Here is a 19,043-nt window from a genome sequence, read left to right as displayed (position 1 = left end):
TGTGCTGGTCCTTCTTCTGAAGGAGGAGGGTCCTGGGAGCTGCTCTTGTTGGAGGGACTAGACGGTCCTACTCCTCAAGACGCTGTAACTTCCGAGATTCAGAGTAACTTTACCCAGGTTATTGCACTGATTCGTCAGCACAACAACCGGGGGGAAGGATCGCCGCTCCCACCAGCAGAGCCCATGTCTCTGCTCGAGTCGTTTTGGGGCCCGAGAGGGAACCCAAACCGACGGTGGGTATGCCGCGATCGGAGCTTGCCTATTCTGTCTTGAACCAGAGTCTCTCGTCTCCGGACAAGAAGGCTCTCTCAGTTCTGGCCGGTCGATCAAGCTACTTCCACCTCCTCTACTGCGACAGCGGCGTTTCTACGTGTCTTCGGACACCGTATTTAATACTCCTTCGGTCCTCCTGAGAGGTTTCGACCTCGACGAGGACTGGAATGAGTCGGAGGACGGTATCGGCTCTCTCCTGTCAGGTGTCGATCAGCCCCACCCAGACGACGTTCACAGTGGCGGCAGCCCTTACCTAACAGGTGAGAGTTCGTAACCCTCCTCGGGGAAAACGTTTTCTCCTGACGATACGTTTTCCCAGACTCTGAGAGGCCATCGCCGCAAGGCGATGGCTGCTCCTACTCTTCTCCAACTGCTAGTTCCACTGGGAAGGCGAGCGAGTATCCAATTCCTCCCCCATTCCCTCTCTCCTTACGGCTACGAGGGAAAGGGGAAGGATCCTACAGAGATTTCTCTGTAGGATCCCACGTTGGGGACTGCGCTACCAGGGGGGACCTTCGGGTCCTACCTGACGTAAGCCCCGGTCGTTGAGGAGGGATCCTGCCCCATTCTCGATTTCTACGGGAATCGAGAGGACCACCAGCCGATATCGTTTGACGAATTCGGTGGGGGTTTCGCAGACTGCTTAGAATTCTACGGAATTTCTAGCGCATTCAGAGTGTTAGAGTTTCTTACGATCTCCAAACACTTAGGCGAGACCACGGTCCAAAGTGAGCGAGACGAGAATCCCGATATGTTACACGATAATCGGGAACCTCGCCTATGCTCGAATTCCTGGAATTTCTAGCATTAGGAAGAAGACTGCTGCTGAAAGAAGACTATCTCACAGTAGACGACCAACCTGGAATAGAGAAGAACGGACGGGAATATCCAGTTTGGCTGGAACTATCGTCTTAGTATTCTGTTCACCATTGAAGCTTTCCTTCGAGAAAGACTTCTCCTTCACTCTCTTTAATAGAGAACGAAGGTGGTCGATCTCCAATCCTTATTTTGTTTTCTTGAAGGAAAGAATTTAGGATGGAGATCGTTGTTCAGAATCCTACAAATATACTACGTATATTAACCTCGCGACATGATTCTGCTAAGCAGTTGAATGGTCCGAGGGGTAGGCGCATATCCTGGTTATTCTACGGATTGCGACTTAGACGAAAAGTATTCTAATTGAACTGCAACCCGGGTTGCCTGCAACCTCCCAGGAGTTTCCAGTTTCAATTTTATATACTTATGGTGTGTCACAACAACACCATTTAAGCTTTTATATTTACCGAAATTCGTTTCGCTTAAATATAATTGCTCGAGCATATCTTTTTATGCTCGGTGGTTCTAGCCGAACGCATTCCTTCGTGGAAAGGATTACTTGGCAACTCAGGATGACGAGTCAGCGACAGCTACTGCGTATTGAATTGCCCGAGGCATTTCAGTATCAGCTGCCGCTTTGAGGTAGACGGTTGTTTATGTCTTTCTCACCTGCTTTGATTGAATAACAACCGTATCTCTGCCCAACAATCACAGACTTAAGTCTCTGATTAACGGGGATTCTCGCATACATGAATGACCATCTACTGCTGAGAAACGCTAGTATTCATCGTCTTCGGTATTGCGAGAATTTTAAACAGAGATATCTATTCGACTCTCATCTTTCTGTTTACCGCACGGTAACAGAATTCTGTAATAGTCTCTTGCTGCATCGTATCCCGATAATGCGAATGATTTTTGCGGAATCTGAGTTTGTCCTCAAAATATCTTGTATTCGGAGGTGTACAATTGTTCATTGTTCACCCCGGATTAGCAGATGTATTGAAAGACATCGCCTACTCCCACACCTGCCAGCTCTACTTCCAAACGTTCAGCCCATGAGAAGCAGTTCTTCAAGCGGCTCTCCCCTGTGTTTCATTACTGAAGAACGCCCCGCTTTCATTGCACAACGGACAGCAATGAAATGGCGGTTAGCGTTTTCAGTCATTTGTAAGCACAGGTTTAGAATCTTGAGATTCCTTCTCTCGATTCAGCTGGAAGACGTAGGTTGCATTCATTGCCTACCTTCGTCTTCAACGTCACATAGTGTTGTTTCTCCTTAAGCTGAGATTCAACGTCTATGAGATTTTCTTGCCATCAGGGACCTCGGTCTTTTGAAGGCAATTGACTTTCGCCTTTTGAGCTTATGCATTAAGAGAATCATCGCCGCGCCGTCCGGCATCGGTGACTAACAAATATTTTATTTGTTTTGTCTCTCAGCATAACTCTTTAAAGGGCGAAGGTCACGTGACTTACCCGGATGCTTGGACAACTTGCCTCTACTGATTCCGAACCAGTCAGTCGGCAGCTGTCAGAGCGCCCGAGTCAGTTACGAACTATGCTATGGACTTAGTTCGGTTGTTCCAGAGCAATCATTACTTCGTCTTAATAGCTTGTCAGTATGAGTACTGTACATAACCAAAGTCGAGAAGAGGGATAGGTCATACGACTATTCCCTTCTTTTCGTCTTAGGTAACTGCATGACTTCTCTTGAGAAGTCAAGCACAAAGGGATGGGGATTTGTGACGCTCGATTTCGTACCGATCTTCGTAGCGAAGACTCAGAACCCTTCGGTAACTGACGATTGGTTCGAGTCCTTCACAATACCCTCCCTAATGGACGTCACCGCCTCCGATACGAAGGCTATGCTGCTTTGTCCTGTGAAGGTGCGACGGAGCTGTCTGAAGAAACTCGACACCCAGGATGAGTGTGGACGCCTCTTCATCATTCTCTCGCGTTCCGCAAGAACTTCTCCGTGGCGCAGGTAATGAAGGCAGGCGCCTGGTCCAACCGGACCGCATGCACCTCCTTCTACCTTCAGGATATTGCCCACAGTTCCTTGGATCTTTTTCCTTGGGAACCGTGGTGGTTGCTCAACACGTTGTGTAGTTAACCCAGACCCTCGCAGGCTGAACAGCATCGAGTCCTGGTGTGACCGTAAGAATGGATGAGGAATGAGAGTGTGACTGGCTCCTCTTCCCATCTTTTTCTTCCCTCTACCTTTGGGTAGAGGGACACGGTCGTCACCCTGCTGGGTAAGGACGAGATGCAGGTGAGCTACTCAATAGAGCACCATCCTATCCCTTTCAGTAGGGATAGGAGTAAATATCCACCACTTCCTCCAACAAGGGGGAGGAAGTGGATGCCAAATTGAGACAAACCCATCATTTTATGATTGTCTCTTGCAAACAGGAACAAGTTCTTGCTTGCTGGTACGAAGAGATACGCTTGCCTCTCTCTTAGTACTTGGCCCAGAGGTCTGACCATTGATCCTGCGGTGCACACCCCGATCAATCGGACAGAGGTTTGGATCCCTCCCTTGCTCTTACGACCAGGGAGGCACTCCAGGGTTGGACGAACACCAGTCTGTTCACCAAAAAGACTCAGATTCCTCCCACCAAGAAGTGAGTCTTCCTATTGTTAAAGGACCGAGGGTTTGTATTACGTATCGGAACAAATGACAATTTGTCGAAAATTGCATTTTTCCTAACTATACAAACCTGAGGTCCTTTACATATAGTCCCACCTCATGCCACCCCTCACTCTGCAACTTTTTGCATGGGCCTAAAGCAAAAGTGATTCTTCACCTCTCGGGCGCGCGGGCGCGCGCACGATCGGACAAGCAGTTAACTACCGTTCTCCCCTTGTTCGAAGCTTACGACCGTCCCAGCTGCCGCTAGTTACCTTCCTATTGTTAAAGGACCTCAGGTTTGTATAGTTAGGAAAAATGCAATTTTTGACAAATTGTCATTTTTGATTTACGACGATGGTAACGGAACAAATTAAATTCGTATGTCAAGGTTCCAGTGTACTGGATAATGTCTCTCTTTGGATACTTCGATTTTGCCAAATCTTGAGGGCTACAAGAACAGTTGATTACTATTTACGTATCATATAGACTAATTAAAGTAAATGTATCTTTAAATAGGCTTATATTATTAGTATCAACAAAACATTTACTGGCATGAGTCAGAGGCCGTTTAATGAAACGAACACTTCTCTGTCCTTAACTTGGAGCGTCGGAAGACGCCTCTCTCTCTTCTCTCTCTCTCTCTCTCTCTCTCTCCTCTCGCTCTCTCTCTCTCTCCTCTCTCTGATCAAATTACTGGATAATGTCTCTCTTTGGATACTTGGAATTTGCGTTGTAATCTAACAAGTAACTTCGTTTTGTTATTATTACTGGAAACAAGCAATGATTTTTTCATTATTTGCGCTTTTGGACTGTTATATGTAAACTTTGCGCACCGCAAGCTAGTATGTATTCATTCGCTCGGAAACTAGTTCCGCATATGAGGCGTCACTAAAAAACATAGAAAAATATGACATAAAAAGTGTCGAAAATCATCATAACCTCAAAATTTTTGTTGTAATCTAACCAGAAACTTACTGTGCTAAAATATAAAGGATTTTTATCATAGTATGCGTTTTTTAAAAGCGTCGTTAACTCGGAGCGTCGGAAGCGTCAGCGTCGTAACCTCGGAACAAGCGTCGTAACCCAGGACGGATTTTTCCATTGAATATTTTAGAAAAAGCGTCGTAACCTCGGAACGTCGTAAGCCGGAACCGTCGTAATCCGGGGACTGCCTGTACAGTTAACTCCCCGTATTCACGAAGGATGGGTACCACAACCCCCCGCAAATAGCTAAATAATGAAAACCTCTCTAAAAAGGCTTAGAACTGCCTATTTTGATATTTAAAACAAAAAAATTCTAAAAATGCTTATACGTGAGTATTTTAATATTTTATCACAAAATAGGCATTTAGTCATTAAAATTATATGAAAATACAGTAATTTGGTAATATTTCTCGGTGAAAATACAGTGATAAGGCAAATTTTCTACGAATGATGGGTATATACGGACAACAAAAAAATCCTCAAATCACGAGTCCATGAATAGCGGGGGTCGACTGTATTGGTTTGATAATTCATAATGGAAGGACAGGGTTTTTAGCGATTGAGTATTCAGAAAGAACAAAACTACCAACAGAGTGGCCAATACATCCGTAAGTTTGGCAATTGCTGTGAGATTTGAGGAGCGCTCATGTTGACTTATTAGCATGCAGATGAGCAGGAACAACCAGATGATTACCACTCCTTTGATGGCCCTCAGGATTGAGCAGTGGATATGTTTCCTTAAATTTGGCCCCCTGACTCAGACTCATAGCCCTTCCCTTTGTATCTATACTCTTAAGAAAGTACTATTGAGCAATTTCAAGTTCAACAATTGCCTAGTGACTCCTGTAGAGCCCTTGTAACTTCAGAGCAAATGATTTTCAGAATTTCTAGTGCTCTCGGTAGATGTCTCTTATTCTGCTATTAAGAAGAAATCAGCTCAAACCTAGAATGTCTTGTCAAAGGCTAGGCCTGGAAGAGACAAAGTTAACCTTGTCTTTTGTGTTTTTAGAAACCTAGCACATCTGTGTCGAAGAACACATTCGAAACACACCGGGTGGAGAACAGGTGAATTTAACAGTTATCCGGGTTGTCATTTGATTTTTTTGATTGAATGCCGTCTCACCTAATTGGCACAGAGATGTAGCTAACTTTTAACAGTAGATAAGTATCTCAATAATACATTTTATTATGAAAATTTATATTTTTATTGTTTGAATAGTTTTCAAAAAGGTGAAATTGTTTTTTGGTGATTGGTAAATTAGAAAAAATTGGTTTTGGTTAACAGATTTAAAGCCCATTGCATACTTATACATACAGACTAGATGTAGATGGCTCTTATCAACATGAATTTAGTATGCAGATAAAATTTCCAAGCATGATTTACTTATCTTACCAGGATACCCATCTTTTAATGTGGAGGTGGTCATCCCTACTTGAAAATTTGTTTATCTTTTAAGAAGACCTTTGATGTAATTGGTTTAAATAATTTAATTTATTTACAGCTATCAGCCTCCTCATGTACGTCGGAAGCTACGCATCCAAGAGATGGTGCAAAAATACAGATATGAAATGACAGAGCCAGAATTTTATTCGCATCTCTTTACGAGCCCCCTCTGTTGAGTGGAGAACCTTTTGCCCACCTGTTCCATGTAAATTTTGGGCTACCATTATTAATAGTTAATTTTACCACTATTCTCATTAGTTTATTTATTAAAAAGTTTTAATGTAAGCATAAAATATTTTGGTTACTTGTTATATGAGAAGAGGCTTTCATAAAATTTGTGGTATTTAGTTTTGAATGATGCCAAATATTTATTTTTTATGAATTGATTACTATTCTCTGGAAGAAATATAAATCTTCAGACATATTTTAAGTCATGTAGATAGCTAAGATTGGGTAGTTGAAATTTACTAGCTAATTAATTTACAGTCAATGGTGTAAATATAGTTAATTTGTAGTTGGTAGTGTAATTTTATTTTCGATAAACATATTTGCAGACTCTGTCATAGCCTTCATTTGTGTTTACACTTGGCAGTAAACCACATTGTTTTACCTTGTTAAGTATGTACATGTTGCAAATTTCATAATTTCCATTTTGTAAATTTATTGTTTGTATTCAGAGCATTGCTATTTAATGAGAATATCTTCCAGATGTTTTCTTACCAAAGAAGTGTTTGGTTATATGATGAAGTCAACTTCCTGGTTGTAGGGGTACAAATAAGTTGTTTTTGTTGTTAATTATTTTTTCATGTATGTATTCATGTTGAAAGTCCATAAATTTTTTTATGACTTGAAATTATTATTATTCCAAATTCATTATTTTAATATAATACTTTTGCTTATTCACCACTTATGGCATATATTCACACTCGGAAAAAGAAATAGAACCAGTATTACCAGTTACCATTTTAAGGTCAGATTTCATCTTTACAGGCTTAGCACAAAATAAGTTCCCTCCACTCCCTACTGTTGCGTGCATTTTCTTCTTGAATCTTAGTCAGTCTGGGTCTTCATTTAGATATTTTTTCATGATTTCCTTGACCTTGTTATTGGGCTTTTTCCTTCTTCAATATGTGCTATTTCTTTGACTTTTCCTCTTCCCTCCTAATCTGGCAAAAAGAACTGAAAAGCAAAACTACTTGAATGAGATTTTCATGAAAGTTTGGAGTGTTAAACATTCTAGAACCATGGCAACTAATGGAGGATACCTCATTTTAGGTTGACTCTTGCTCTCACTTTTCTCTCTTTAGGATGTAAGATGACAAAAATCATAAATGTATTGTGTAGTTAAAGTAGGCTTGTCAAAGACCTTAAACCATTACCAAATCCTGTCATGGTCCTCATGCTTTCATACATTATTTTTTTGGTTTGTCCTTTTTGTTAATATTTGTTATATAAATTATTTACTCAGTTGTGTTCCATTGCTTCTCTTGAGAAGTGGTAATCTGTCATATTTCTGTTTTATTGCATAGTTTTTTTTTTAACAATTTGTGTTATTTACTTGAAATATTTACTACAATTTTACTTGACTGTCAGGTGTGTCATGTTAAGGGTTGCATCTTTCCTTTTAACATACTAAAATAATAATTGTTTGCCACTTTGATCACATGGGTACCTCACATTTTATATACTTATTCTTGTCAGTAACATAACAACCTTGAAGAGGAATTCTCAGCATTTGAAGTGCAGGAAGGAAACTAAAAGTTATTGCAGTGTTCCTACAGATTAAAAAATAAACTTTACCACTTCACAAACAACCCCTGAATTAATGGTTGTTCTGATGGAGTACTCGGCACCATGATGCACTGCAGCTGTCTGCTGACTTATAAAAACAAATACCAATCGGGCAGCTCGTCCATTTTGCTCACAGCCATGTAGTAGCTGCTTGGATATCTGTTGACCTTTCATCTCATGTAGTTGAGATTTAATTGTGCTTTGTGTTTGTGCTCCTTGTTTGTTTTTGCCACAGCATCTATGCTTTCCAGTGCCTTAGCCTCCTCCAATAGCCCAGTGCTTTAGATCCCCCTTCGTGTTTTCCTGAGGGCTGCAATGGAGGTTTCAAAACCTGATTTCCTTCTTGTGTAGGCAAAGCAAGCACTGTGTATATTGATTTGTGTCCCTGATTGCAGTAGACCAGCATTCTGTGTGTTTGTAGTGCTAGAGACAATAGCATGTGAAGAATGTGTGGGGCTGCTCACCCTGTTGGTCTCTACGAAAGAGATACTGTAAGAAGGGCAGTTCATGTAGGGAACCGATCCTTAACCCTTCTCTAAACCCTTCAGTGTTTCTGTCTCCACCAGCTGTGACAGGCAGATGAGGAAGGTACAATGACATAGGGAGACTAAACCCTTCTGAAATGTTCTAGGTTCCAATGTGGTGACCTACAGGAGTTTCTCATGTGTTACCCCTCCCCACCTTCCCCCTGACTTTGACAAGTAGGTGAGGGAGAGCAGTCTAGATCTTGAAAGTGGTGGAGTTCCTGTGCTCATCTAGCAAGTCCCAGAGTTGAGAGAAAGACAGAGACAAACTTTGACACATGAGACTACTTGTTTGTTACCAGGAGTGTTGACTTCAACAGGTTAACTAGTGCTGTTTGTGTTTTTAAGCCTGCAAGGTTTTACCACTTGTAATGGACCCATCTGGGATAAAGGGAGGCATTCAGTGGGTTCCTCTCCCTGCCGTGTTTCTTCCTATAGGTACACAGCTGGAACCGAGTGACAAGGTTTCTTCTCACCCCTCTCCGACTTTGGGCTCATTAGAGGGAGGGATACATCTGATGACTTAGAGGCTGAGTCAGGAGGTTCTGTACATCATCAGGTTTGCTAGGGCCCCCTCTCCATTCCCTGACAGAGCTCTGAGGAAGGGACAGAGTCTGCCCCAATGCAGGGGTACAGACTGCCCTTCTGTGCCACAAGAGGCCTTGCTAGCCTCCAGCTCACACCCTGCTCAAGGAGCAGTTCCAACCAGGACTACAGCACATCTCGGGACAGGCCCACTTCCTATTCTGCTCCCCACCTTCCTAATCCTCATGCTTTGAGGCATATGATCAACAAATGCAACCAGAGATCTCCCCAGCAGGTCCTCCAAAACCACCACCTAAAGTGCTGCCCCAGCTGGTCCTGGTCTCCATCATGGGCAAGTTATCCATAGATTGGCAGAACACCTACCTGCATACTGCCATCCATGAGATGTTCCCGAGGTTCATCTTCCAGAGTTTTCAAGGGGTTCTAGTTAGCATCACCAAGGCCACACAACTGCAGAGATATCTGGATGATTGGCTGATCGTAACATCTTCAGCCAATGAAGTGGAACTCCACTTGGACCAGGTCCTGTCTCTTTGCAAAGCCTGAGAGTAGTGGCAAATATAACTAAATAAAACCTCTCCCCAAAGTGGACCATCAAGTACCTGGGGATGAGAATCGATGCAACAGTGAGCAACATTTTCCATCAAACAAGAGGACTTGCAAACTTGATTTAGGTTTGTGAGCTTTTCTGTTTGTCTTTGAAACAGTGACAGATCATGATAGGGCAATTGGTCTCCCCAGAGAAGTTAGTTCCATGGGGGAAAACCTTGCATCAGGTCCCTCCAGTGGCAAAGCTTGCACCAGATCCCTATAGTGGCAGTTGAAAACAAACTGGTTGAAAGAATACCAGATCCCTCAAGTGGCAGTTGAAAACAAACTGGTGGAAAGAATAACAACCCCTGTTGTACCCATTACAGTGACTGACAGGGTATTTTGGAGGACTGGTGGTATAGAGGCCCCATGAACCACTTTGTGGGCAGTGTCACTCAGCCGCCCCCACCCGAGAAGTGGGTACAGTATTCTCAGATGCATCCCGAAGGGGATGGGATGCTAACCTATGAGATTGCATTTCAAGGATGTTTGTCATTGTGCCTATTATTTTATTTTAAAAAATCTTGGTAACCACCTAACTACAACCAAAATATTAGTTACCATGATTTTTGTTTATTGGTACATTCAAATTTTTAACAACTGTGTATTCCTCATTTATACAAGCATTTAAAATGGAGGTTATGGAAGAAATAAATAACTGTGGTTATTTTTATTGGACTGTACGTATACACAGCACTAACTTAAATCTTATTCTTTCATCTTTCACCAACTAACATCTCAGAATGGGCCATCATTGTAGGAGGAGATAAGTATTCAGCATTACTCTATGATGCTTAGAGTTGCTTATAAAAGCAAAAATGTCATGTTCAAGTTTGGTTTATCTGGAAATTGGTAATTTTGTTATAAAGCCCCACTTTTGAAGATGTCAGGTGTTGGTGACATTAACATACATCCTTACTCTGTCAGTAATTATATGCTGTGCTGTAAAATGGGTGGGTGGGAGGGTACAAAGTTCACATGGTAAATTTATGGTTGCTGCATTAGAAATGTTTAACACTAAGAAAAGATCCTTTTGTAGGTATACTGTACTAATAAATATCATGGTACTGTTGAAAATTGCAAGACATATAATAAACTATTTGGCTATTGTAAGAAGAAAAAGTATTACACCTTTATTTCTCATCTATTTTTGTAAAAGAACAATACTAACTGCATAAACTTTGGAAGAAATATAAATAAATTAATTTTAAGTGGAAATGCATTTTAGACATTCGAATTTTGGTAATGCTATAGGCTGTCCTTGCCTCATTCCTTCTTAATGGTAAAAGAAATAATAAAATCCAGACTTCATGCATCTCTTACCAACTTAGGAGGTAAGAAATGCATTTGATGTGAAACACAGCCTGCTATAATATTGCATTGATTATCACCTACTGCAAGTGTGTAAGTTAAGGAAATACTATCTGACTTCTTGGCCCTATTTCTTTATCAGTGTAGAATTTATGTTTGTGAAACTTATAACTGTATTCTAATTATTATTATGAATGAAATCTTGTACAGTATTTAGAAGTTTACATTACAAATTTTATAAAGTTAAAAAATATCAAGTAACCTGAGTGAAGAATGCAGCAGGATTTATAGGAACTTAGGCTAGTGTACAGAACTTTTGAAGGATTAAAATAACTTGGTTAAAGGCACAAGTGCATCATCAACCTTATGTCTAAAGGCACGAGTACTTTCGGTGTTTAAGGAAAAATACTTTAAACTATATAAATAGAAGAGTATAATTGCTGAAAGGAAATTAATAAGAAAGAAATGTACGTAATTTCCCCATAATTAATCTGCTTCTGACACTATAATGAGTAAAGTCCTGTACTTGATAAAGTACAAGTTAGCATTATAAAATGTTTGTTGAATGCTTTTATGTGACAAGTATGAAGAAATGAGTTTTAATGTAAATGACAATAACAAGAGAAGTACTATATGATTAATCTGAAATTTATGGATAGTCTAAGAAATATACTTATCCATGGGAGAATTCATTAGTTACATAAATGGTATTACAGAAATATGGTAGATTTTAGCCGAATTACTACATTCCAATAAAGTATTAGGTGCCTTTCACATAAAGTAACAGTAAGCCTAATTTTTATAATTTAACCAAATCAAAAGTTGAGACTACCTGATGCCCTATAGGTATATGGTGTAGGAATACAAACTTTTATGCCTACACATTGCTGACTGAAGGAAAAAATGGATGAAAGCAGTTGCCCTGCATCCATTATTATATAAGAGCATAGAATGTTGAAGTTTATATGGGTATGATGCATTTACGAATGTTATGATTCAGTGAAAATAATACACAACTTGTATAATGTATGGCTTACACAAAAAATGCTAAATGCTTATACTACTTGAAACATTTTTGAAGCTATATGAAAAGGAGAAAAATTAAGATGGAGATGTATTTAGCCTTCAGGAGATACCTAAAATCAAGACTAATACTAAATGCTTAATATTTCAAGTGACAATAATACAGTATTGGATTGAAGGTTATAATAAAAGTATTTACAAACTGCCTTATATATCAGGAAAAGATTGAGTATGCTACAATATATCTGCCAGTATTTGCCACAACTTTACATATAAAAATAAATATAAATATAAAAATTTAAATGGCGTAATGTATAAAAATTAAAAAACTGAATAAATCTATAAACAGTTATACTATAACTGTTGGAAACTAAATAAATGGTGTATACTTTATGTTGGAAGCAATTACTGGCAGCTCAGGAGCATCAGAATGCTTGAGCACTTGACAAATCCAATGCATCAAAAAAAGCAAAGAAATGCTTGGCACTTGTAGAATTCTTGCTGGCAGTGAAAACTATTTACAGAAAATAATTATAATAATAATAACAATAAACAAACACAGGACAACACAAGTAGACCTGAGGTAGTGGTATTGTACAACAGTAAGGGTTGGTGAGGGGGTTTTCATGTAATGACAAAGGAATGGTGTATGATTGTCTATATGACATGATGGATAACATGAAAATTACTCTGATTTAAAAAGAAACTTAACTCACTCAACACTATCATTTGACCATGATTCGATAAAAAAAAAAAACTAGAGAGAAAGAATAAATTTTAATTTTACAATTTTCTTTAGTAGTGAAATGCTTAAATACAGGAATTGGTTACTGTATTAAAAATAATGCATTAATATGGCTAATTTTCCTTGTAGTTAAAAGATTTCTTAGTAAACCAAAATAATTTTTAAAATTTTAAAGTGATTTTCAGCACTACCTTTCGGTCATTGCACTTCAAATAATGCTTAAGGGCAATGAACTGGGTTTTGTGAGGACAATATGTGATTTGGGGATGCAACTAGCAGCAGAAGTGTAATACTAATTGTTGCTTCTATAATTTCCAAATTAGATATTTTTTATGTGCATTCAGAATTTAAGGCTAAAGTTCTAATGTAGCAAGTATAAACTAATATTGAATTCTGAAATTTGTTTTTGGAAGACATTCATTTTGTTTAAAATATATTTATAGTGTCTGTATACAGTAAATAGATTTGTTGAAACAAACTTTTAATGTGAGAAAAAAATATAAACCTGAAAATCAGTACTTCCAACAGTTAATTTAAAATTTTTCCATGTACTTCTGCCCACACCTATTTCATGAAACTTAAGACTGGATTGTGGGTAAGTAGTGTACCAGTTATTTCGTGAAAGAATTTGATTAACTGATGTAATGTCAAGTAACTGAATGTCTGTAGAACAAGGGCACATATATTAAATTCTATTTTGAGCTGAGGCTGCTGAGAGAGAATAAAATCTGAAGACAAAAGAGGAGAGAATTATCATACATTCATGACAAAAAGAACATACATATTCTAAAAATGCTACACTAAAATTATTCAATAAATGTACAAAATATAACAGTAACAAATACTACAGACATTATTCCTGATTGTCGAGCGCTCTTGGCGAATCACTAATATGTGAGGTATACTCTATTTAGCAGTGGTATACCACAGGCATACAGTTTAGAAAACCTACTTTACAACCAACTGAAGCACAGTGAAAAAAGGTAAAAACACTTTCAGCCAAATTTTAGCTTGAGTTGGCTCCTTTGAATGGAAGCCTAAGTTCTTATTTTCTAAGCCATGTTGCTAGACTTGGCTGAATTATGCTGAAAACTAGAAGCTCATTCTAGAATTTGGCTTTTATATAAAGCAGCAGCACCAGAAATTGCCATATCTCTTAAAACTAATATTCTTATAAAATCATTTTATATGTAACTAGAATGACATTGTTGAGCATTCAGACTTCCCAATAAGTTGTAGATTCAGAGCCATATACGTATCACTGATATGTCAACAGGTTTTCTAAGCTATTCAGGATAGCTATCTTGAATAGACAAGTCTATTGGTCACAAATTGGCACTCATTTTGGCACAATCCCAAGGCACTGCTGACCTGGCTACAGAAAATTCAGTAGGCATCACTCTCAGTTACTGAAGGACTCTGTGAAACATGTACTAAACCACAGGCACATGATTACTATTAAAAAGAACATGCCTTCACAATTGCAGCTACTCACAGGGTTTGTCACGATTCAATTGAGATAGTCCAGCATTTAAAAAGGCACATATTAAGGCACTGGGGGTGAAACACAAGGTGCTCTTCTACACATGTTCTTGAAGCTGTGCTATATGTTCAATCAGCAAAGACTTCTGAGAAATGGCATGATTAAAAAATGGTCATATACTATTATCTCCTGACTGGCAACCTGAGGTTACTTTTGGCGTGTTCAATAGCTTTTGAGTAAACTTGTTCAGAGAACACAATATTGAATAAGTAATAAACCCACAACCTTGTCTATACAATGTGAGACTCTGTCTCTAGAACAATGAATAACTCATTAAAAACTACACATCAGCCAACAATATACTATTCTGTACAAAAGGGCCATTTCAGTGAATCCTGTTTAAAGGAAAGAGACTTCATATTGCATTTTGATATATCAGTAAATATTTACAAAATTTCAATATTGTACACAAACAATAAAATGTCTTTCTTATTTATTCATGTAATCTCTTGCATATAGTTTCCGAGATATTCAGACTTGTCCTCGTGAAATAAACTACATACTGTGCTGTGATCCAGGAAAGATAATTATATACAAAACTGCACAGTACAAGTAAAGGATCACCATATTCATGTGTATATACAGCTGAATTTTACAGATATCTTCATAAAATAAATATATTCACATATATTTTATAGGCACATCACTATATTTTGTCCACGTTATTTTTTTCCTGCACGAGGAGAAGAACGAGCTTTGATACGAGCTTGTAATGTTAACAGAAGGCCAGCAAGAACATCATGGTTATGCAGCTTCTTTCCAAAAATGAGACGCCGGACAGAGTCATCATATGTAAGAAGTGCCACCATGTTTTGCAGCAGGAAACCCTGACAGTATTCAAGCAACTGCACAGCATTGTAGACCTGTAAGTATGATTAGTTGATTACTATTCGGGTAAACATGACAAGTATCTTCTAAACAGATTCTTAATTAAATTAGTGTAAAAGAAATACTGATGTAGGGTTTTGAATATAGTACGTACTATCAATTCAGAAAAAGTATTCATATATTTTATAAACCTCTTATTTTATTTCTGCTATATTACTCATAATAAGTTTTGTTAGACAAGAATAATAATCACTAAGTGAATGAAGTTCAGAGTCTTTCTGTGTTTCTGTGGTGAATAATTCGTCATAAAAGTCCCTCTTCTCTACTACATCACAATGTCACAGCTACTTCAATTACCCTAAGATGCTAAAGTGCTTAATGTTAGCTCTAATATTTGGTACCCTTCACCTTTCCATTTGCACCCTTTATGGATTGAGTTGATGATGTTATGTATGGATATGCAGGTATGTCTACTATCCACAGTACTCTTAGGATTACAGCTTAGCAAGAAGAGGTGTGATATTTGATTTTGTCACGCATGGCCACCTACATCTTGAAACAGCTGTAGCTTATGACATCTACTATGCAAATTATATGCTAAGGGGGGCCATCTGGTTGAAAAATGGAGTAATTCAAATATAGTACACACACACACACACACACACATATATATATATATATATATATATATATATATATATATATATATATATAAATATATATATATATATATATGTATGTATATATATATACACATATTATATAATATATATAATATATATATATATGTATAACTATAAGGAAATATATATTTGTCTATTTAGGTTGTTAATTGCAATAAAAATAATATATATATATATATATATATATATAATATATATATATATTATATATTATATCTATATAATTTTTAATAATTTTTCATTGCAATTAACAACCTAATAAATATAAATTTATTATAGTTATGGGAGATTTCCCACCACCACCACAAACTATAATGCATGAGTATTTGGTAAGAATGATGTATTTTTTGCTATTGTGGCAATTAATTTCAATAATTTTTCAATGAAAATTATCATCAAAATTGACTAAAGGAACTTTTTCCCCAATACCAAATGACATCAAAGCAGAAGCTCAGTCATCTGTGATCCTCTGCTAGAGTAACATCAAAACAAGCCCACAGTAAGACTTCTACAACTTTACAACCCTGTATATATTTCAACATAACTTATGTTAATTCAAACTAGCACTATCTACTACTCATTTTCAGAATTAATTTCAATAAAAATTTATACTCAATATACCTAGTTTTCTACGACTAATAAAATAAGTTTGGGCTGAACTTCTAGCAGAAATAATTTTTCAGTACTGATGTGTGAAAAAAAACTTATTTTGGGAACAAATTATTTCAGATCTTTAGACATACTAGTTTGAATGTTTAGAAATTAATTTTATTTATAGTAGTAGTAGGATTTTGAAATCTTGATTATGAAAAATTTTAAGTTTAAGAAAGCTGAGCAAGATGACTGTACTATGTGATGTCATTTATTCATTGTATGAATAGCATAGCCATGTTCAAATTATAACATAAAAAAAACAGATGAGTTATCACATATTGTGATATTGTAATAGATGGTTTACATAAAACTTGAATGATGATAGCAGCAGAGATCTATAAAAAAAATTATTTATAAAGAGCGACACATTTTATATTAGTCACATGGTAAAGGAAATTAAGCAGATTTTTATTATGGCCCTTTTACTTTTCTTGAATTCAAAGTAGCAGTAAATTTTTTTCTCCTTCCATAGTTTTGAAATTTAGCCCTTTTCACATAATTGTACTAGTTCTTTGGCATTTACTCAATCATTGGCACTGTTGTAATAATTTTTATCTCATGTCATATTATTTTTTAGATAACAGACTACTCTTGTACAGGTTTCTCTTTGGTATTGTAGTTATTAGCAAAATTTTATTTTATGTTTTTTTTATAGAACTTGTGCATTTCTGCTACGTGTTAACACTCTTATTAGTAGAAAAAAAAATAAACATACCTTGGCATGTATGTACATGGAAACAACATTATCCAGAAGTACTAATTTAGAGCATCTTGACTCGCAATAGCGTAAAAGAGAATCAAGCTGGAAGAAATTTGCAGCAGCCATAAGCTCAAGAACATCACCAGCTTCAACTTCTAAGTTTTCACAGCCTCCTTTGTACAGAGACTGCATAACAAGCTGTAAATAAAAACAACCTCTGAAGTGATGCTGATCATCTTCACTTACTACAAAATCTCCCTCACACTCTTAATTTCATATTTCACATTTATATATTAAAATGTAATCCTAGTTTGTAGCTTTATTTAAAAAGGAAACTTTTAAACCCACCTCAAATATATCATATCTGATATCATGAATTTGCACGATTGGAGGATTTCCTTCACAAAACTTGGAGCTGAGCATCTGTTTAAACCTAGACGAAGCATTCACCAAGATGATTTTATGGGCATAGAAGACACGACCCTCAACCCGGAATTGCACATCTGATAATTCTGGGTTATTAACAAACTTTGGATCTATCCGTGCTCCTCCAGATATGGTTGTATCACGAATTTCTTTTATGGGTTCTTTACCATAACAAGAAGAGAAAATGTCAGCCAGGAGCAATGAAGTGCCTTCATTCTGTGAGGGGTGGGGGGATAAAAATTAGTACTAGCTGCTCATAATAATTTCCATAACATATTAATTATACCAGATAAAAATAAATAAATTGCAGCTACAAATATTGGTTCCTCTGATGCAATAATGTATTCTACCTAATTTTGTCAAAAACTGGGATTTTCAATTCTCTTGATTACTTGAGTTATTAAATGACTAAAGCTTCCTAATCTATAACATCAGCGTACTTCAAATGAATAGTAAATAGTTCTTTTTATTTTTATATAAAACTATGAAATGATTAATGAAGAGATATTACTGGTACCTTATCTATCTTTAAACATGTAGTCATTTGCAAATAAGTAATTTTATAAAAAACAATTGCAGTGCATAACAAAAAAGGTCAATTAATTATTTCTAACTGAAATAAAATCTAAGTTTTCAGTTTCCTATTTGATCGCTTCATATGATGATAATAATGTCCAATATTGAAGGATAAACAGCTGAGTGAACTAATATATGCACTTCCATTTGCAGGGATCATCAGTCAGTATTTCTACTTATTCCATGTTTGCATACTATGCTAAAATCCATGGTTCAGCTGGAACAATACACCATGTCTATTTCTCATAATTATTTGCAAACTTGCCTTGCTATATCTAAATATATTGAAGAGTAGTGGCAAACATTCATCAACAAATTGAGCAGAATAATCATCCGGCCAAACTTGGAGAAAGTCCTGAAGAAGCTGGTCAATGATAGATTCTAACCGGTGCTCATGTGCTGTTGCAAGGGTATGCATCCAACAATGTAAAGTCCAAGGCACCCCCATATTCCTCAAGTCCAAAGTCATTTCTGAGAACAAAATGATTACAAATCAGTACTGAGCAACAGGGTTTCAGAATAAATAATATTTTCACAATATTTTCAAATTATTTGTTGACAAAATTTGTCTAAATCCTTAATGAGTAATAAATAGGTTATGAACAAGTAACAGAAAATACGGAATCTTATACCAATAACATGTTAGACAGCATCAAGTCATTTAAAATAAGGCACATAATATCCATATTGACACCTATAGCTTATCTTTAGCGGTTTATTACTCTCAATTTTATCAGCAGAGCAAACCTATAGCATGAAGGATGAGTAGCAAGCTAAAATTTAACAAATTAAGATATCTGAATACTATGTTAAATTGTGAAAACACAATGTTAAAATGGCTGCTGATAAGTTGTGAACTTTGCAGCCCTAGTTCATACATCAAATCCTCCAAAGTAAACAGGACTTCTTCATTATTTGGCATGTATCATAAGTCCCACACCTTTTTATGCATCGTT

At 37.1% G+C, this 19,043-nt stretch overlaps 1 protein-coding gene across 7 annotated transcripts in view; it reads right to left on the bottom strand.

Moving 5' to 3' along the window:
- Positions 1 to 10,253: 10,253 nt before the first annotated feature.
- LOC135195788 (ankyrin repeat and BTB/POZ domain-containing protein 3-A-like) overlaps positions 10,254 to 19,043 on the bottom strand; it is a 463,838-nt gene continuing 455,048 nt past the window's right edge. For all 7 annotated transcript variants that reach the window (XM_064222263.1, XM_064222261.1, XM_064222262.1 and 4 more), the window contains 4 exons: positions 18,353 to 18,558; positions 17,434 to 17,727; positions 17,101 to 17,283; positions 10,254 to 15,083 (listed from right to left, as the gene is read on the bottom strand). In XM_064222263.1, the coding sequence (XP_064078333.1) occupies positions 14,883 to 15,083; positions 17,101 to 17,283; positions 17,434 to 17,727; positions 18,353 to 18,558 (884 nt within the window). In that variant the 3' untranslated portion in view covers positions 10,254 to 14,882. The remainder of the gene's footprint in view (positions 15,084 to 17,100; positions 17,284 to 17,433; positions 17,728 to 18,352; positions 18,559 to 19,043) is intronic.

Source organism: Macrobrachium nipponense, chromosome 16 (genome assembly GCF_015104395.2).
Source record: "Macrobrachium nipponense isolate FS-2020 chromosome 16, ASM1510439v2, whole genome shotgun sequence".
Lineage (NCBI taxonomy): Eukaryota > Metazoa > Arthropoda > Malacostraca > Decapoda > Palaemonidae > Macrobrachium > Macrobrachium nipponense.
The sequence above is the reverse complement of the archived record's forward strand: the minus strand, read 5'-3'. Positions and strand labels throughout refer to the sequence as shown.